This window comes from Spermophilus citellus, assembly GCF_964194105.1.
Source record: "Spermophilus citellus genome assembly, chromosome: 2".
In the NCBI taxonomy this organism is placed as follows: domain Eukaryota; kingdom Metazoa; phylum Chordata; class Mammalia; order Rodentia; family Sciuridae; genus Spermophilus; species Spermophilus citellus.
In genome coordinates, this window is record NC_138183.1 from 237944744 (window position 1) to 237966511 (window position 21768).

At 43.0% G+C, this 21768-nt stretch overlaps 1 protein-coding gene and 1 long non-coding RNA gene across 3 annotated transcripts; both read left to right on the forward strand.

The window, feature by feature from the left end:
• The first annotated feature begins 102 nt into the window (after positions 1–102).
• LOC308643086 lies at positions 103–4265 on the forward strand. Of its 2 annotated transcripts, none has more exons than XR_014020696.1 (3): positions 103–289; positions 1588–1877; positions 3770–4265. It is a non-coding gene; the product is annotated as an uncharacterized lncRNA (long non-coding RNA). The 2 variants fall into 2 exon arrangements; XR_014020697.1 differs by having other exon boundaries at positions 1764–1877.
• A 2602-nt stretch (positions 4266–6867) lies between these two features.
• On the forward strand, positions 6868–21643 carry DDB2 (damage specific DNA binding protein 2). The gene is given in 13 exon segments (XM_081282726.1): positions 6868–7181; positions 8532–8668; positions 9023–9214; positions 15546–15691; positions 17432–17531; positions 17622–17799; positions 18115–18257; positions 20269–20433; positions 20568–20613; positions 20919–20974; positions 20977–21009; positions 21011–21027; positions 21029–21643. Coding segments are annotated over 13 exon segments (1389 nt in total). The 5' UTR covers positions 6868–7060; the 3' UTR covers positions 21084–21643.
• Positions 21644–21768: the final 125 nt, after the last annotated feature.

Here is a 21768-nt window from a genome sequence, read left to right on the forward strand (position 1 = left end):
ATTGTCACCACAATAGCAAAGGTGAATAGTTGCAACAGATCGTGTGGCCTACAAAACCTCAAATATTTATTATCTGTCCCTTTGCACAAAAACTAGGCTGGTGTATGGATTAGAGAGAGAGAGAAACAGCAGGAAAAACCAAGGGGAGATTGTTGCAGTACTCCAAGGTGAGATGGTGATGGTGGGATGAGTTCTACGGTGGTTGCTGTGGAGTGTGAGATTGATGCTGTGGATTGAAGTCATTTGAGGAAAGACCCACGAGAACTTGCTGATGGGTTGAAGGTGGATGGTAAGGGACAGATACATTTCAGAATGATTTATCAGGTGTGGTGGTGCATGCATATAATCCTAGTAATTTGGGAGGCTGAGGCAGGAGGATCACAAGTTTCAGGCCAACCTGGGCAATTTAGTGGGACCTTGTCTCAAAATAAAAAATAAAAAGGACTGGGGATATAGCTCAGTGGCAAAGCACCCCAGAGTTCAATGCCCAGTACCAAAACAAACAAACAACAACAACAAAAAAAAACTTCCAACCTGTGATTTTGGATTGGATCCTAGACCAGAATATAGCATTAATTGAACTTTTGGAAAATTCGAGTAAGATTTGTGGGATCTGATAATAACATTGTGAGTATTAACTTCTGCATCTTGATAATTATGGCTCTGGATGATGCTACATTTGGAGAATTCAGCAAAGGTATAATGAAATTCTTTTAATCTTTTTTGCAACTCTGAAGTTGTTTCAAAAGGAAAAGTTAAAAAACAAAAATAGGATAAATAAATAAAATAAAGGTATGGGCTGGGGTTGTAGCTCAGTGGTAGAGCATTTGCCTAGCACATGTGAAGCACTGGGTTCGATTCTCAGTACCACATAAAAATAAATAAAATAGGGCTGGGTATGTGGCTCAAGCGGTAGCGCGCTCGCCTGGCATGCGTGCGGCCCGGGTTCGATCCTCAGCACCACATACCAACAAAGATGTTGTGTCCGCCAAGAACTAAAAAATAAATATTAAAAAAAAATTCTCTCTCTCTCTCCTCTCTCACTCTCTCTTTAATAAATAAATAAATAAATAAAATACTTCTTTAAAAAATAAATAAATAAATAAATAAAATAAAGGTATGGTATCCATCTACAAATAAATAAAAAAATAGGGCTAGGGATAAAGAAAAACAATGACTCCCATCTATTAAGGTGGAACATCTACATGGGAATGTCATTTACTAAGATCAAGAGTTCACTTTTTTTTTTTAAGAGAAAGAGAGAGAGAGAATTTTTTTAATATTTATTTGTTAGTTTTTGGCGGACACAACATCTTTGTTTGTATGTGGTGCTGAGGATCGAACCCGGGCCGCACACATGCCAGGTGAGCGCGCTACTGCTTGAGCCACATCCCTAGCCCAAGGGTTCACTTTTAACACTGGGTGCAGTGATGCATGCCTATAGTTCTGGCTATTTGGGAGGCTGAGGCAGGAGGATTGCTTGAGCCCAGGAGTTCAACACTAATAAGATCTCATTTCAGAAGAAAAAAAAATTTTAATTTTAGATACATTTTGAAACATTGATGTATGTGATGTCCACATGGATAGGAAGGCAGGGGCGTGTGCTATTCTGGGCATCACTGGCAAGCTGGAGACCTGGAGAAGATATAGAAAACATGGTCCTCAACCTTGCAACAGGAGTGCAATGCCTGAGGTGGAGCTGGACTGAGGAAGTGAGGAGAGAGGACAGGAACTCAGGCACAGGTCTTGTCTGTGGTCCACAGGGTGTTCTGCTCAGCAATCGTGAATCTCACAAGTCTGTGGCGTGCCACCTATTCATCCCATGTTACAACGGGGAAAACTGAAAGAGTTGTACTACGAGATGCACAAGGACACAGGTAGGAAGTGGGGAAGAGAGTGCTGTCTAACCCACCACTGGTGAGCAAATTTCCCCTTTGGTAATGATGAGCCCCCATGGCAGAGAACGGTGAGTTAGTTTACTAGGGCTGCAGCAACCAATTACCACAAATGCACAAATGGGTGGCTTAAAACAACAGAAATTGATTCTCACACAGTTCTGCAGAGGATCCAAAACCTAAAATCCCAAATCACAGTTTTGGTATGACCACACACTTTCTCCAGGCTTGGGGGAGATTGTTTCCTCATCTGGCCTCTGGTGGTGACTGATGATCTGGAAACCTTTGGTCACCTTTGGCTTACAGCTGCATCACTCCAATCTCTGCCTTCATCTTCACAGGGTCTTCTCTTGTGTCTTTCTGTCTGTGTCTGCATCTCATCTTCTTCTGCCTCACTTTCATAAGTCAACCTACTATGCCAGACTAGGGAGCAGACCACAGCTGTTAGCTTCAGAAATCTCACAAAATGCTTCTTGAGCTTAAGTAGGCAGCCTTCCATAGTTTTTCTTCATCCAGTTTCATAAATATACCTCTCTGCAGAACGGATCAGCAGCCCTAATGCTGCTAACACCAATGTGGCTTGATCTTCTAGATTGCCTATAATTATGACAAAAACCCTCAGATTCTGCAGCTTTATGACACAGGGGTAGTTGAGCATGAGAGGGTATGCACAATAAATGTGTCTGCAAGGATGCCTACTTAGAGCACAGAATGTTGGGCAGGACATGTGTGGAACTGTACCAACACACCAAGAGACCAGGCCCCTGGCTTCACAAATAAAAACCACAGCTGCTCAGGCAGCTCACCCCACATCCTTCCACATCATAGCTGGGTTTTGTGTTTTTGTTTTTTTTTCCCCGGTATAATGCTCCTGTAGTTACAATGTCATAGTGGGACAGGAGCCAAAGCAGTAGAAAGGGGAGTGGGAAGAGGGGAATGTAAAGGAATGTAAATGTAGTTCTCTCAGCCTCACTAACATGTGACTCATCTACCCGTAGAGAACAGGCTTGGCTGTAACACAGAGAATCATTTTTCTTTCTGCCACTTGGGATTTTTGTAGTCCTTGGAAAAGACCTTTGGGAAAAAACAGTAGAAGTCATTTCCAGAACTCAAACCCCTGATTTCTAATTCTCTGATTGCCCGCTCTTTCCAAGATGGCTATCTGACTGGTCAGGGCTCTTGAGACCAACAAGAGCTTCTTCTCCACCTTTATCAGATCTTATTGATAAATAACATATTGCCAGGAGATTATATAACAACTCCTATTTGTGGAACATGATATAGTTTGCAAAGCATTTCACATAGATTATTTCAGTACGCTGACAATTCCTGTGTGAATCTGGCTACCTAGAAAAGATGCCTGGCCTCCTGGACAGATGGTATTTCAAATAGGATATTGATATAGTGCCTGGATGGTGCCTTGTGCCCCACAGTAAGGACAGAATGTATTTGTTTGTTTGCTTGTTTTAGTATTTACATAGTTGTGTGATACTTCCAAAGCTACCCCAAATTTACATATATATGTGTGTGTGTGTGTGTGTGTGTGTGTGTGTGTGTGTGTGTGTATATATATATATATATATATATATTATTCTGTATGTAACTCTATACATGTATCATTTGGTTTTTTTGAGGTTCTGGGGATCAAACCCAGGGCCTTGTGTATTCTAAGCCTGTTCTCTCTCACCGAGCTACATTCCCAGCCCCAAATTATATTTTTGAGTATAATATTCAGTATTCCCAGAGGGTAGGAGTCATGCCTTCAATTAACATTATGATGAATTTGCTCATATTTGGGCATTTTATTGGAGATGCCAAGCAACAAGAACTCTGGATGCTTTAGTTCTATTCAATCTGTTTCCAATCCTTTGAAGGAATTTAGACTTCGGTTCCCTGCAAGCTCTGCAGAATCCCAGACCCTGAGGCTGTCATTTGCAAACCACTGCATGCAATAACCGTGTGTGGGAAGCCTGCACATATCATCTGTGTGGATTATGGACGGTTTTGCAGACTCAGCAAAGTGGATCCATACAGCTTGAACAGAATCAGAGTCAAGTATCAGCCTGCATGAGGAAAATGATTTCCAACCAGACGGAAATTTCCCACGAGGAGACTAGAGTTGAAGGCTGGTTTTTGCTACTTTTACAAAAAGTCACAAGATCACAGATTCAAGACTGAAAGGGATCCTGAGGCCCACTTAGCTACTCCTCTTTCATTTTATAACAAGGAAACTAAAGCATGGAAGAGCGAAATGATGAGCCCAAGATCACATAGCCTAAGTACAATGCTCTTTCTATTATACTATATTATCTGTTCCAGAAAACACCTCAATAAAGCCACATATTGTTTTGCAGATCAAAGAAACTGGCATTATTTAGAGTCATGCTCATGGTCTGCCCAGCTTCCAGTGTGAACACGAGACTTTCATTTGCTGTCACCAGCAGCTTTTGAATGAGTTACCTTGTGATGCCTTATGTCAAAAGTAGTTATCATAAGCAGGACCAAAACATCTGTAAATGGATTTTCATGGCACAGAGTTTCCATGACATGAAACTGGAGCAATGCTACATCATTCATGCCTTATTGGATAAGCAGTATCAAATATATGCATTAGGCTGGGAGGCTGAGGAAGGAGGATGGAAAGTTCAAGGCCAGCCTTAGCAATTTATCAAGACCTATCTCAAAGTAAAATAAATAAATAAAGGGCTGGGGATGGAGCATAGTACCACAAAACAAACAAAATTATACATAATAAATGTGTGAACAGGCAGGTTTCCACTGCTCATATGTGGTTCCTTCTAACCACCATGGAAAATTTGCCTGATCCCAAAAATGGATTCTGGGAAAATCTGGCATTAAGCAGGAATATGTCCCTTGCTCATGAATCCATTATAGCTCACTGTCACCTTTCTGCCTTTGCATCCCTTGCTCCCTCTGCCTGGAGTGCCCTCCCCTTGCCCTCATTTGATCTCTCAAGATTCAGTTTAAGTGTTACTGTCTTTGGGAAGACTTTCTTGACATCGCCTCTTCTTTACTCCAAGCTGATTTAAAGTGTACCTTTTTGGTGCCCCTTCCTCACCATCCCTGTGCTTCCTCTCCCCCCACACTGGTCACACTCCCTTGTTGTTGAAAGGTACATGGTTTTATTGCTCTTTTCAATCAGAAAGATGGGACATCTCTGTTAGAGGGTGTTCAAAAGGGTTTATAGGGTTTGACTTGTGTTGGGTGATTTGGGGAAGATTTCAAGGACGTGGGGTTTTGCTCTGGATTGGAGGCTTTCAGGACATGTGGGTCATCTTATGATTGTCTATTGAAGGGATCAGAACATGCCACCCCCGACTATGCCACTTTGATGTACTTCTTATTTTGAGCTGAAGGCACTTGAGAAACAGCAAATGCAATGAAGATTCTGGATGCCCCCTTTCCAACTAAAAACAAGTCACAAGATTTCCCATGAGAAAGGTGCCCTTCCTGCACTAGGGAAAGAACATTCTTATCATCAGAAGCCGAGAGTCCATCTTGGAATGGACCTGTACAAACCTAATAAAATAACTTTTATCTTCCATTATTTCCCCCATATACTTCCTAGTCCACTGTCTAGTCACTTCCTAGGCAGTAAATTGTGATTTACTGCCCCTGGTTCCAGCTTCTGCTTGTCATATCCTCACAATTGATTGTTCTTTGTGTAAAAGGGTACACAGCCTAAGCTTTTGGACTTAATAACATCTTTGGGTCTTCCTCTTCCTTTAGAAGTCTCTCATGTACCTTCAGAAATATTATATAAGGGGCTGGGGTTGTGGCTCAGTGGTAGAGCGCTTGCCTAGCATGGGCAGGTTGGATTCTCAGCACCACATAAAAATAAAGGCATTGTGTTGCGTCTATCCACACCTAAAACATAAATATTAAAAAAAAGAGTTAAAAATATTAAATAAAAATTTGTATGCTTTTTTACTGTTAATCTGTTTTACATCAATTTAATTCTTAGGCCCAACCATTGACCCTAGGAAGGGAGGAGGTTTTTCCTCCCCTACAGTATATTCTAGAAAAAATTTTAAATTAAACTCATTTTAAACGGATATTTAAGAATATACAATTAGAAGGCTGCGGTTGTAGCTCAATGGTAGAATGCTTGACTGGCACGTGTGAGGCACTGGGTTCCATCATCAGCACCACATAAAAATAAATAAAGGTACTGTGTCTATCTACAACTAAAAAAAATTTAAAAATATATAAAGTTAGACATATTATGGGGTACAGTCTGGTGTTTCAATCGATATATATACATTGCACGTTTTAAAACAATCAGGTTAAATATATCTATTTCAAACATTTATCATTTCTTTTTTTTGGTGGGGAGTATCGCGGATTGAACTCAGCAGCACTCAACCACTGAGCCACTTCTCCAGGCCTATTTGTATTTTATTTAGAGACAGGGTCTCACTGAGTTATTTAATGCCTCGCTTTTGCTGAGGCGGGCTTTGAACTCGAGATCCTCCTGCCTCAGCCTCCCAAGCCGCTGGGATTACAGGCGTGGCACCGTGCCCCCGACTAACATTTATCATTTCTTTATGGTGGAAATCCTGCTAGTGTTTTTAAACATAAGGCACACTGTCGCTATCTATAGTCACCCTACAGCGCAATAGATAGTACACCGACACTTCTTATCTAATCTCCGTAGTGACGTTAATAAAATCTATCTAGAAGAAAACAAATCTATCTAGAAGAAGAATACAAAGCTAGAGCTGTGATTGGTCCCAACAGGGGATGTTCGGTCAGTTGCGTAGCCTGGACAATGTTCCTATCTTTGCCTGTGTTCAGACACAAGCCACCAGGTCTTGCCAGGGCCATCACAAAGGCAATGCCCTGGGGAAAGCCAGAGAAAAAAAGCCACCGCCCTGCGCCGCGCGGGGAGGGGTCGGCCCCTCCTCCCACGCACGTCCCCGCACTCCGCGCGCCCCGCCTCCCCGGAAAGGGCGGGGCCCGGGGGGCGGGGCTGGGGCGCGACGCGAACTGGCCTGTGACGTATTTGGCGGGAGGCTGGCTTCCCCCGGCTACCTGTGGCTGCGCGGGATTTCCAGTTTCCGCCCTGTCTCTCCCTGAAGCTACTCAGTCCTCCCTCCATGGTGTCTGCGTAGGGCATAGTAGCCTTTCCCTCGGAGGACGCGATGGCTCCCAGGAAACGCCCGGAAGCCCCGAAGACCCCCAACGTGGCGGCGCGTCTCCGGAGCAAGAGAAGTCCCCGGGAGCTGGAGCCCGAGGCCAAGAAGCTCAGGGTGAAGGGCTCCGGTACTGCCTATGCCTGCTGCTTTAATGTTTCCGCAGTTTGGGAGGCCCGCGTGGGGTCGGGCGCCCCTAGGTTCTGAGGCAGCCCCAGGTCGCGGTGCCGCAGGTGGTGCTTTTCGCCGGCCGGTGCGTCTGTCAGCGCCGGAGAGTTTAAGCTTAATCCCCGCCCCCCCGGTGGCAGGACGAAGCCGACGGGCTTTCACGTTCCTGTAGGTCCTAGGAATAATCCTAGCCTTCCCGGCTCGCCCGCTGCTGCATTTCGACCGGGCTTTAGCTGTATGTCCATGGTTTCAGCTGCGAGAGCCCGCAATCCATCCCTCCTCCCTGTCTTAGAAAGCTCATTCTCAGAGGCTTCAACCTGCAGTATAAGGAGCAGGGGCGGCTCAAAAGACTGGGGGTGGACCAAGTGGGTTTTGTCCATGAGAATAAAGAACTGGTTGTCTAGAGTTTGGGTACAATACATCTTGGCGATCCAGAGTTGCTTTTTTCTTATTATTGTTTAACATCCTCCCCCAAATAACCTTTTTAAAATATAGAGCTATTCCAGACTGTATGGATCCTGCTGGTTTCCAGGAGAACCAATAGAATTTGAAACTAATACTTTGTCACCGCAACATTATTGTAATACAGGACTTAAAGATGCTTCTTTTTGTTGGAAATGCATCTCAGTGGTAAAGCGCATGCCAGCTCACCAGGCCCTGGGTTCCATTTCCAACACCCCTCAAAAAAACAAAACAAAAAAACTTTTCCTAAACAGTCACTGCTGCTATGCTGTCCTTTTATTGTGCATTTTATGTGATTTTAAGATTAGCACTCATCCCCACAGTGGAAAATGTTCTTTTTTCTTCTTCCTCTTCCTCTTTTTGATTAATGGCACTAGAGATTGAACGCAGGGGCTCACATTTGCTAGGAAAGCCCTCTGCTGAGTTAACCCCAAGCCCCCCCTCCCCCCTTTTTTAAAAATTTTGAGAACAGGAACTCACTAAGTGAGTTGCCTGGGCTAGCCTTAAACTTGCTGTTTTCCTGCCTCTGCCCCCCCCCCCCCACCCCTCAGTTGCTGTGATTAGAGGCATGCGCTGCCACACCCAGCTATTCTTATGTATTTGTTTGGCTCAGCTCTCAGGAACCCTGCAAAATCATATTTAGTTTCACTTAAAAATTAGTGTTTGGGGAAGGAGTGAGCTTCTACTCCTCTCTTCTTTCTTGTGCTGAATGGGACTAAACAGACTATAGAAAAGTGATGTGACAGATTGGCCACGCTGAATGAAACAGTGAGGCTTTCTTTATAGGATTTCAGCTGAAAAACCTTCCCTGAGATCAGAGGGGAAAATATGTGTCTGTTCTTCTTGGCAGGTTCTAGCAGGAGATATGACTCAGGCTGCCTTTGGGCGGGGTTGGCTAGCCTGCAGGTCCCGCCACCAAGCAGCAGCATCGTCAGGGCCCTCCACCAGTATAAGTTGGGCAAAGCTGCCTGGCCATCACTACAGCAGGTGAGGCATTTCCTAGCTGAAGTGCTCAAGGATTTGCATGATGCTTTTTTTACTGTTGGACACTCCAACACTAGATAATGGGTTGGTTTAGCAGGTTGTCAGAGTGATCAGATCACCCTGACCCTTCCATCTGGCCTTCTAGGCATTCCAGGGAGAAAAGTCTTACATTGTAAAGGTCTCAGCTGGAATACACTACATGGTAGTTCATGTATAACGCAGATATTTTCATGCACAGGGCCAGGCAGCTTTCCTTTGGTGGGAAGACTTGACTCTAAGACTCATCTCTGAAGGAGCCAAGAGATTGGTAGTTTACACAGGTTTCAAGTCAACTTAATTCTATTTTCTCTATGTCAGGGTCTTCAGCAGTCCTTTTTGCACTCTCTGGCTTCTTACCGGATATTCCAAAAGGCTGCTCCCTTTGACAGAAGGGCTACATCCTTGGCATGGCACCCGACTCATCCCAGCACCCTGGCTGTGGGTTCCAAAGGGGGAGATATCATGCTCTGGAACTTTGGCATAAAGGAAAAACCCACCTTCATTAAAGGGGTAAGCAGTTCCAGGTGCCAGATGGTAGTACTGAAGAGTTATTTGATGAAGGAATGAAAGGAATGTCGACATCAAGTAGCCAGATGTTTGGGATCAAAAGTAACTGGGCACTTTTAAACATATAAATGATAATGAACTCAAATATTTATTGAATGCCTGCCCTTGAGATATTCAAAGGTATAGATTTAATGATCACTAAGTCCCTTTGTATCTCTTAGGTCCCTCTTAGGTCCGTCTTTTCTTTCACTCTGTGTTTAGCCACACCAGCTATTTCTGTTCTTGAAACTTTGATTGGTGTGCTTTTCCCAAGGGCTTCTTATGATTGACTCCCTATTATCCTTCAGATCTCTTCTCAATCTACCTTTTCAAAGAGGCTTTCACTGTCTCTCCTACTCAGAACGTAGACCCTACCCCACCTGATCATTCTCCTGCTTCACGTTCCCCCTCAAATGTTTATTGGTGTCTGAAAATACTGTGTTTCTTTGTGTGTATTTACCCACTGGAAAGTTGACTCTATAAGGGAAGGGACCTTGTCTTTCTTGCCACCATACCCGGCAAAATTTACCATCTTAATCAATTGTTTTTGGAGACAGGGTCTCACTGTGTTGTCCAGGCTGGTCTCAAATACTGGGCTCAGGTGTGCAGCCTCCCCAGTAACTGGGAGTACAGCAATGGCAATAAGTAAATTGTGTAATCAGTTGCTATACTTTCTGAATGTTGGGACTAACTGAGCACACATCTGAGCTGGATTGAACATCAGCTCCCCACTTTTCAACTGTTCTTGTGTTTTTCTTTTTGGTACTAGGGATTGAACTCAAGGTTGCTTAACTACTGAGCCACGTTCCCAGCCCTTTTTATTTTTTTATTTTGAGACGATCTTGCTGAGTTGCTTAGGGCCTTGCTGATTTGCTGAGGCTGGCTTTGAACTCATGATCCTCATGCCTCAGCATCCCATCACTGGGATTATAGGCATGTGCCACCATGCCCAGCTTCAGCTCTGGTTTAGAGTTGGAGGAAATGAAGGGAAATCTGGTATGAGATCTCATAAATGGAAGGGTTTGAGGAACAGCCCATCCAAAAAGGCCAGATTGGACAGGCGTGGGAGGTTGCGATTCAAGGTGTGAAATGGTTGTTAAAGAAAACAAGTGTCAGAAGCCAAAGGAAAGCCTGCCAGAGAATTGTCGAGGATAGAACTTGTTGGGTTTCCTGCCTGCCCCTCTAATAAGGCAGGTGACCACTAGGAAGGGAGCTTTAAATTGAAGTCAGAACTAAGAACTTGGCAAAAAGAGATTTATTTTTTTCCAAGAATCTAGGACATGAAAATAGAGAAATTTGGTTAAGCCTGGAGGTGGTAAGAAGCAGTCTAAGGTATAGAGTAAGTGGGTCCCAACTAAAAGGGAAATGACAACTACTTTGAACTTGTGCCAGACTGAGGCTGGCTGCTTTTTTTTTTTTTTTGCATCACAATTTTTTTTCTTGTGGTGCTAGGGAACAAACCAAATACCTTGTGCGTGCTAAGTACAGTCTAGCAGTGGAGCTACATCCCTAGCTCCTGATGACACCTTTTGCTATTATGTGCATGTAACTAAAGTTGCCTTATGCCATCACAGAGGTTGACCTGGGCATTTGAACTTTGTGACTTGTGGGCAGCTAGCGTGGCGTAAAGGAAGGGTATACTGATCTAGAGAACGTATTTTTTATCCCAGATGTGAACAGCAGAAAGTTGATTTGAGACCAGTTACTAGGGGATCAGCCATGCCACATTTTGTTACTTAAATTATCTGACCTTGGCTGTGCTTGTCATATTTTTCAGGCCCCTTGGTTAGGGAACATATATTACATTTTCAAAATGAAGACAGCTTTATTTTATTCTTACACAATTTATGTTGTGTTTTTTGTTTTTGTTTTTGTTTTTGTTTTGATACCAGGGATTGAACCCAGGGGCATTTACCACATCTCCAGCCAACCTTTTTTTTTAAAAAATAAAATTAAAAAAAATTTTTTTAATACCTTTATTTTATTGATTTATATATGGTGCTGAGGATCGAACCGCACGTGCCAGGCAAGTACTCTACCACTAAACTAGAACCCCAGCCCCTAAAAAAATTTTTTTTTTGAGAGAGATAATTTTTTTTTAAATATTTTTTTGTTTTTTTTTTTTTAAAGAGAGAGAGAGAGAATTTTTAATATTTATTTTTTAGTTCTCGGCAGACACAACATCTTTGTCGGTATGTGGTGCTGAGGATCGAACCCGGGCCGCACGCATGCCAGGCGAGCGCGCTACCGCTTGAGCCACATCCCCAGCCCCGAGAGAGATAATTTTTTTAATATTTATTTTTTAGTTTTCGACGGATACAACATCTTTGTTGGTATGTGGTGCTGAGGATCGAACCCGGACCGCCCGCACGCACGCCAGGCGAGCACGCTACCGCTTGAGCCACATCCCCAGCCCTTCTAAAATAAATTTTTAAAAATATTTTTACTTGTAGATGGACACAATACTTTTATTAATTATTTTTTTATGTGGTGCTGAGGCTCTAACCCAGTACCTAGCACATGCTAGGCAAGTGGTCTGTCACTGAGCCCTCCAGCCCTTTTTAGACAGGTTCTTACTGAATTGATTAGTTTTTCGCTAAGTTGCTGAGGCTGGATTTGAATTTTCTGTCCTCCTTCCTCAGCTTCCCAAGCTGCTGGGATTATAGGCATGTGCCACCATGCCTGGCTATTCTTATATAATTTATGTTTAACATAAAAATTCAAAGAGTAAGAGTAAAGTATAAAGAATAAAGTAAATATGATTCCAGACTCCCATTTTCAGCATGTCTTCGTTCATGTATATAGTGTTACACACATTCATTCTCCTATTACTTTTTTTTTTAATGCATTGTTTTAGTTGTAGACGGACACAATACTTTTATTTATTTATGTGGTGCTGAGGATCGAACCCAGTGCCTCACACGTGATGGGCAAGTGCTTTATCACTGAGCCCCAGCCCTTCTATTCTCCTATTTCTGTTATTACATAAATGTTCTATCATAGAATCTGATGTGATTTACTTACATCAAATATTCTAGTTTAATCATACCATACCAGAGGAAGACCATTTAAAAATATCTTGTAATTTTGTTTTTTTGTAATGCCTTTGGTTTTGGTATCAGGATAATGCTGACCTCATAAAAGGAGTTGGAAAGTATTCCCTCTGCTTCTATTTTCTGGAAAAATGTGTATATAGAATTGGTATTGATTCTCCCTTTAATTTTTGTAGAATTCACTTGGGCCTGGAGTTTTTCTTATTTTAATATTATTTTTATTGAGGTGTATACAGTAAACTACATATTTAAAGTCCACAGTTTGATGAGTTTTGGACATGTGTACACACAATCACCATAATTAAAATAATGGACATATCTATCATTCCCAGAAGTTTCCTAATGCCCATTTATAATCCATCCTTTTCTACCCTTGGTTCTGTCCCCTGGAAACTACTGCTCTGCTTTCTGTCCCTATAGATTAATTTGTATTTTTTAGAACTTTATATATATGCAACCATAGAATATGTAATATGTGTTTGTTTTGGTCTTACTTCTTTCACTCAGTATAATAATTTGAGATTACATTTTTATGTGTATCAGTAGTTTGTTTTTCTTTCTGAGTAGTGTTCCATTATAACAGTATACTATAATTTATCCATTCACCTGTTGAAGAACATTTGGATTTTTTTTTTTTTCAGTTTTTGATGCCTACAAATAAAGCTGCTATGACCATCCATGTATAAGTACTTGTTATGGACATGTTTTCCTTTTGGGTAAATACTTAGGAGTAGAATAGCTGGGTTGTAGGGTGAGAATCTTTGAAAGATGTTTTTTTTTTTTTTGTGGTGCAGGGGATTGAACTCAGGGCCTTGTGCATCCCCAGCATGTGGAATGCAACGAGTGTTTATGTCTGTAGGGAGGTGAAGAGATGAGTAGCTATCTGATATTTTTCTCTTTGTATAATGAGCAAAGAGAAATCAAAAGGTAATGGGAGGGGGCTGTGGCTTAGTGGTAGAGTGCTTGCCTAGCATTTGTGAGGGTTCCATGCTCAGCACCACATGTAAATAAATGAATAAACTAAAGGTCCATCAACATCCAAAAAAATTTTAAAAAGAAAACAAAAGGTAACGAGAGGGGAGAGAGTGGCAAAATGAATAATGAAAGGTTTCAGAAATTTTATTTATTTATCTGGTTCTGGAAATGAACCCAGGGGTGCTTAATCACTGAGCCAAATCCCCAGCCCTTATTTTGAGACAGGGTATTGCTAAGTTGCTTAATGGTACTGAGCATTTTTCATATGCTTTTTGGCTACTTGTTTATCTTGTTTGGAAAAATGTTTACTCAAGTCCTTTGCCTAGTTTTAGTTGGGTTATTTAGGGGTTTTGTTGTTATTGTGGGAATTTTAAAAATATATTCTGGATATTAATCTCTTGTAAAATTTATAACTTGGAAATATTTTCTCCCTTTTCATAAGTTACTTTTTCGCTCTATGGATTGTTTCCTTTGATGCTTGACTAATTTTTAATCATTTAACCCAACCTTGGAATAAACCCAACTTGGTCATGATATATTTATCCTTTACAAATATTACTGCATTGAGTTTGCTAATATTTTGTTTAGGATTTTTGCATTTGTGTTTGGGTGTAAAATTAGACAGAGATTTTGTTTGTTTTTGTTTGGGTACCAGGGATTGAACTCAGAGGCTCTCAACCACTGAGCCGTATCCCAATCCCTATTTTGTATTTTATGTAGAGACAAGGTCTCACTGAGTTACTTAGCACCTCACTTTTGCTGAGGATGGCTTTGAACTCACAATCCTGTCTTAGCCTCCTGAGCCACTTGGCCAGAGATTTTTGTGTGTGTAATACGTCCCTGTCAGATTTGAGCATCAAGGTTACGTTTGTCTCATAAGCTTGGGAATTATTCCCGGTTTTCTAGTCAATGGATAATTTAGGACTAATAACTCTTCTTTCGTTTCCTCATCTTCCTCTTTCCTTACCTTCCTGAACACTTCAAACCAAAAGTTATTAAGTAGGGTCCAGCAAGAGAGACTTACATAGTGGGGAGGAATGGTAGCCTGGTGTCAGGTGCTGGGGCCCATGAAGTAGAGGTGGGTGACAGATGGTGACAGAGTGGCATCTTAGCAATAGAGTCAGCACCCAAGTAGGGTAAGGAGAGCAGCATCCATGCAGGCAGGGGCAAGGGACAGTGGTACCCTGTGGTGTCCTAGGACACGAAATAGTGAAGCCTGAGAGCTGGTAGGAACAGAAGATTGCGGTACTAGCAGTGAGAGTTTGGCAGACCATGGGCACTGATTAGAATGTTCTGTAGAGCAGGGAAGTGTGCTAGTTAGTGTGTTGGGTTAGTTCAGTACTTGTTGTGTAGGAGATCTTGTTCCAGCCTGTCCTGCTAGATAGTAGCAGCATAAGGCAGAAGTGGAGAAGGAGCTCTTGGAAATAAAAAAAGTTCTTAAAACAATGCCTGCTATAAATTGAGCACTTAATAAGACAAAGCTATTAATGTTTTTACTTATTCATTTATTTATTTCTATAGTTCTGGGGATCCCAGGGCCTCGTGCATACTTGGCAAATGCTCTACCATTAAGCTATACCCATAGCCCTTTTTATTTTATTTTTAAAAAAAGGGTGTTAGCTGAGTGTGGTGGTACATGCCTGTAATCCCAGTGGCTCAGGAGGCTGAATCAGGAGAATCGCAAGTTCAGAGCCAGGCTTAGCAATGGTGAGGTGATAAGCAACTCAATGAGAGCCTGTCTCTAATAAAATACAAAATAGGGCTGGGGATGTGGCTCAGTGGTCAAGTACCCTGAGTTCAATTCACGGTACCTAAAATAAATAAATAAATAAATAAAGGTATTAAAAAATAAAAATAAAACAAGGTCTTGCTGTGTTGCCCAGGTTGTCCTCAAACTTGCAATCCTCCTGTCTTCAGCCTCCAGAGTAGCTGGGATTATAGGCTTGTGACACCCCACCTCCTTTATGAGGGCATTTTCTGGGGTGAGATAGAATTGTTCTGCATCCTGATTTTTGTGGTAGTAATTCAAATCTGTATGTGTTAAAATTCATAGAACTCTAAACTAAAAAGTCATATTTACTGTATATTAATTTAAAGTATAAAATAAAACTATATAACTAAAGTCTCAAAGAAGACTGTGGAGAGCATCCTGCTGTCCAGGTGTCTCAGCAGGCCAGGCTCAGTTGGAGTGGGGTATGTTTACCCAGGCCTGGGTCCTCACTTCCTGGTCCATCATCACTCACTGACTTTTTCCTTCCTTCTGTTAGATTGGAGCTGGAGGGAGCATCACTGCGCTGAAGTTTAACCTTCTCAATACCAACCAGTTTTTTGCCTCCTCAATGGAGGGAACAACTAGGCTGCAGGACTTTAAAGGCAACACTCTCCGAGTTTTTACCAGCTCAGATACCTGCAAGTGAGTAGTTTAACTAGTAAGGGAAAGAGCTTCTAAACTTCAGGTGTCATTCTGTCAAGGGCATCTTATATAATTATGGGGGGTCATGCTGGGGATTGAACCCAGGGGTACAGTACTACTACTATATCCTTGGCTCTTTATTTTGAGACAGGGTCTCACTGTCAAGTTCCAGGCTGGCCTTGATTCTCCTGCCTTGTTAGTCTCCTAAATAGCTGGGGTTATAGTTGTGCGCCACAACACCCACAAACTGGTGAGAGCATCTTAGTCCCATTTTTTTTTTTATCTCAGAGCTGGTACGTGGAAGAAAGGGAAGATGTTAGCCACTTTCTCCCACTCCTTCCCTTCCTTTTCTTCCTCAAACTCTTTAAATTTTCTGACCTTGGTCCAGGTAAGTTATTGGTTTGGAAAGGTGTTCCAGAACCTCAGCCCTTTTTAGTGAAGGAAGGGCTTCAGCAATTTTTGTTTTTTGATTTTTGGTGATGCTGGGGATCGAACCCAGAGCCTCATATGTGTTAGGCAAGCACTCTACCAATCAGTCGTACCCCCAGCCTGACTTCAGCTCTTCTATAATTAATTCCCATATTGTACTAGACCTTGACTCTCACATGACAAGTTGACAGGGCCTAGAAAGCCTCTTAATGAAACAGGAACTAAGAACTGAAGACTTAATGCCCTCCATTCACTAGAGTGTAATGACCTGGCCAGCTCCTTGGTGGAAGCTTAAATGGATACAATCCTCTCCTAAGAGCAAATGGCTGGAGAAACTAGAAAATGTAGGTTACTTTGATTTCCAGCCCAAGGCATGACTCTGACTGCTCCCTAAGGAATTAGTGAGGATGTAGAGTCTAAATAACATTAGGTGTTATCCTGAACTACCCCACTCAGTGAGAAGTACATGAGCCATCATGACAGGTGACAGGACACAAGGCTCCAGGTTATTCTTTCCCAAGAAGCCCTTCCACTTACAGATAGTCGGCAAGGGTGGCAAAAGACCATGTGGTTTGGGCTGGGGTTGTGGCTCAGTGGTAGAGTGTTTGAATAGCATGCATGAGGCACTGAGTTCAATCCTCAGGACCACATACAAATAAAATTGTGTTGACCTAAAACTGAAAAATAAACATCAAGGAAAAAAAGGCCACGTGGCTTGGATTTGATGGCTTCAGAAGAACTATGTGAATTGGAGCTCTCCTGGCTGGGAATTAGGATCCACGAAGAACCCTTCCCAAAGAAAGCCCTCCTCCTCAAGTCATCTGCAGAAGAGCTTCTGGATTGTGTGTGCTTTTCCCCTAAATGCTCAGAAGGGGGCAGACGTTCATTTCTAGTCAGCTATGAGGAACAAAGCTGGAGAATTCCTGTTTGGTTTGTCATCTCTTTTGGCCCCAATCTACTATCTCCCTCTACCAAGTGATGGAGAAGAGAACAGGAAATGAGGCTTCTTTAGAACCTGGGCAGTCTTAGGCAAGGTAGCCTTGGGACTTGCCTTATAAATATGAAGTCAGTGACTTTCTAGCCCAGGATGCTGGGGCCAGCAGTTAACAGGGTACATTTCTAAACCCTAGTACCCCATTCTGGATGGTGACAAGTCTGAGTGTTCCTCACTGGGGATCCATGGCAAGACAATTATTCATTCAACAATTTATTTATTGAATGCCACTGTGGGTTAGACACTGGAGCTGTAACAGTGAATAAATGGACCTGTCTCAGGCCCCAAGAGTCTGATGGCACAGTCTTTCCCTTTAGCGTCTGGTTTTGCAGCCTGGATGTGTCTGCCAACAGCCGAATGGTGGTCACAGGAGACAACGTGGGGCATGTGATCCTGCTGAACACAGATGGCAAGGAGGTGCGTTCTCTGTAGCCAAGGTCCTCCCTGTCCCTCCCTTGCCCCTGACTCAGTTCTGTGTCCCCACCTGAACCGGGCTCTCTTCTGCAGCTTTGGAATCTCCGAATGCACAAAAAGAAAGTGACCCATCTGGCTCTAAACCCCTGCTGCGACTGGCTACTGGCCACAGCTTCTGTAGATCAAACAGTGAAACTCTGGGACCTGCGCCAGATTAGAGGGAAAGCCAGCTTCCTTTACTCGCTGCCACACAGGCATCCTGTCAACTCAGGTACGGTAACCCATGTCTCAGCTTTCCTGCAGACCCTGCCTATCCCACCACTGCTGGGGTTCTTTCTCAAAGTTTAGAAGGTACTAGGTCAGACTTTTACCCTCATAGCATCTACCAAACTGATATCTGGGAACTCTTCTGGCCCTTTCCATTGGCTGCTGAGTTTCTATATTTTTGTTCACAGCCAATTCACCTCTCTCTGCCACCCATCTAGAGAAGAGTGAGAGACAGGGTGCCCTGCAAGAGAAGGCCTTCAAAGGCCGGGATAACAAGGGGCTTGAGTTCTGTCAGCTTAGAGGCTTTTTATTTTGCCAGCTTGTTTCAGCCCTGATGGAGCCCGGCTCCTGACCACTGATCAGAAGAGTGAGATCCGGATTTACTCTGCTTCCCAGTGGGACTGTCCCCTGGACCTGATCCCACACCCTCACCGTCACTTCCAGCACCTAACACCCATCAAGGTGAGTGATGGAAGGAAGACAGCTGTGATCACTAGGGCAGACAAGGTCTGCCCAATCCCAGATCTCTTCTTGTTCTGATAAAAGCAGACTCTTAACCCTTTGGTTCTCTCTGCTCCTTCTATCTCACTCCTGTGATTCCATTTTGTTGAATTTTGTTCATGTATCTCTGACAAGCTATTTTTCTGAGTTCTTTTCAGCCCAATCCTGATCTGACTGGGCGTTTTCTATGATCCTGACCCTCTGTTCTATCCTGTTGCAGTTACATGTGTATGCAGCTGATCCACAAACTAACCTTCGCCTTCTTAGTTTGTCTTGCAGGTTTAGGTGGCTTCTAATAATAGAAATAAGTCCCTTACTTTCCCAATTTGGATCTCCGTTTCCTCATCTGTAAAAAGGGAATACTAGTATCTAACTGATAGGGTTGTTGTGAGGATGAATCAATATACTTAAAGCACTTGACACCATGCCTAGCACCTGGTGAGTACTTAGTAATGATGATTTAGTACCCCATGTCAAATCCAGTAATAAATAACATCAAGAATCATCCAGCAGTTGGTATTCTTGCTAATACATTTGTCCTCATCTCTCTTGTATCCTGCCAGGCCAGTTTCCCATCTGTGATTTGTTAGTGACTTATTTCCAAGCTATTGTATATCCATTTCCTCCTTACAAAACATGTCTTTCCTCCTTCAAAACCTCCATGACCCAAGTGTGGTGGCAACTGTAATCCTTGTAACTCCAGAGGCTTAGGCAGGAGGATCCCAAGTTCAAGGCCAGCCTCAGAAACTTAGCAAGGCCCTTAGTAAGACTCTGTCTCAAAAAATAAAAGAATTAAAAAAAAAATAAAAAAGGCTGGGGAGGCTGAGGTTGTAGCTCAGTAGTAGAGCACTTGCTTAGCATATGTGAGGCACTGGGGTCTATCCTCAGCACCACATAAAAATACAAAAATATAAAAATAAATAACTAAAAAAAGGGGGGGTGGGATATGTGACTTAGTGGTAAAGCACCCCTGGTTCAAATTCCCTAGTACCAAAAAAAAAAAAAAAAAAAAAAAAAAACTCAACCAATTCTGTCATTCCAGTGAATATCAGATTTGTTTCAGGTAAGGCAAACTGGAGAAAATGGGTTTCCTCTCATTTTTTAGTAATTTTTTCTATCCTAGCCTACCAAACTCTACTCTACCCTACCTTACCCTACTCTACCCTATCCTATCCTACTTTGGTGCTGGGAATGAGTGAACCTAGGGTCACTCTACCATTCAGCTGCATTCCCAGCCATTTTTATTTATTTTGAGACCAGGTCTTGCTAAATTGCCCAGGCTAGCCTCAAACTTCTCTTGCCTCAGGCTCCTGAGTGACTGGGATTACAGACAGGTGCCACTTTACTTGGCATCACTATCAATTTTATACTCTTATTCATGTGTCTAGAGGAGGTTTATTAGTGGGGTTATGTTAGAACTTATATCCTATTTGGTTTTGGTCACCAGAGGCTTTTTGCTTTGTTATAGGATCACTTCCTAGGTTAATGCCTGGGCCAAGCTGATAAATAAAACACTTATCAAGCACTGGGGGTGTTGCTTAGTAGTACAGTACTTCCCTAGTATTCATGAGGCCCTGACTTTGATCCCCAGCACTGAAAGAAAACAAGAAAACCACATTTATCAGTTGAAATTATCTCAAGACATGCAAAAGAGATTGAAGGTATGAAAGTGTCTTAAAGGCAAGGGAGGCCACCTAGAAATTAAAAATTTGCAAAGGTAGATGCACACACAGTTGAAAACCATCCTTGTAATTTCAAATAAGTCTTACCTCCCATTAGTTATGTTACAGGCTTGTTAGTGGCAAAGAATATGTTTGTTTTTGCAGTACTAGGGATGACACCCAGGGCCTCACATGTGCTAGTCAGGCACTCTACCACTGAGCTACACCCCCAGCCCCACAAAGAATACTTTTAATGCCCCTCTTAACGAGGTTCTGTATTTAATTTTGTGGCCAACCTCTCCATCTCCTAGGCAACCTGGCATCCTCGGTACAACCTCATTGTTGTGGGCCGATACCCAGATCCTAATTTCAAAAGTTGTGCCCCCTATGAATTAAGGACGATTGATGTGTTTGATGGAAGCTCTGGGAAGATGATGTGTCAGCTCTATGACCCAGAATCTTCTGGTATTATTTCGGTGAGGCATGGGCACTCAAATGATGGGGGGGAAGCAGGAATTCACCCAACCTCAGCAGAAATTAGTCCTGTGTGCCCTTCTGTCTCTACCAATACCTTCACCCTCACTTCATGTTGATACTCTTGTCTCTGCAGCTCAACGAGTTCAACCCCATAGGGGACACGCTGGCCTCTGCCATGGGTGAGTAGAAGCAGGTGTATCTCGGAGTGGCTAAGCCCAATACTATTCCCCAAGTTTCAGTGCAAGCTAAGCTCAATTTAGCCCTTCCACATTTACCTCAGGGCAGTAGCCAGTGAAGATGACTGGGATACAGTGGTCTCTCTGGCCTGGGCCCTCTTCCCTCATGCATTATCATGGTCATGGCAATGCCTGGTTGCTGTCCAGTTTCCTAGCATTTCCTTACCAAGACCTAGGTTCCTTGGACCAGCCCCGAGCTCTTGACTGATAGTGGAAGGTACAAGTCAGACTGTTCTTATTCCTTCTAGGTTATCACATTCTCATTTGGAGCCAGGAGGAGGCTAAGCCATGGGATGAAAATGAGACACATTGAAGAAAGTGTGGGCAAAGCAACAGCTACGAGGCCACAAATGGAAATGAGTGCTATGAAGAGGCAGCTACCTGTTACCAGGCCAAAAGTATCCAAGTCTTAGGATTGAAGACGGGCACTGTGGGACGGGGACTGGGACATTGGAATGTTACGGCTTTTGATAGCTCCAGAAACTTAGGGTGATCCAGCTGCCCTAAGAGTCCTGTTATATCTAGCCTGGAGCCAAGCTTATCCTGAAGCTAAAGTACTTTTCTCCTTTCTGATAGGTGGTGGCTGAGTGATCAGGGCGTTTTTTTTTTTTTTTTTTTTGGGTTTGTACTCACTATTGACAAGGCCAATAAAACCAAATCCAACTGAGCTTCTGAGTAGGTATGGCACTGACCTGGTCAAAGGGGCACTGGAGTCTCAGAAATGAAAAAAAGGCACAAAACCAGCATTCACAGTCCAAAACTTCATTCTTCGGGAGCTACCTCAGCCTTATTCTGTGCTAGTTGAGCTATCCAGTTCACCACCTACATTTACCTCAGGTCCCTGGAGAGCCCAATCCAGCTGAGGGAGTATTTTCATGATTCTATATGATCTGCTCCCTCCCACCTCCCCCAACTCCCTCCCCAGTATAATACAAACCCCCTTCCAGACCTGCTCAAGTCACCAAGGGGTGACAAAAGTGCCTGAACCATTGAGACTAATGGTAGCTTCAGCTGGACAAAGGAAAACTTGGTTGGCTGGTTGTTGGGGGATCCAGGTCCTTGGTAGCAAATGTTGTGTACCCCCAGAGTTGTGCAATT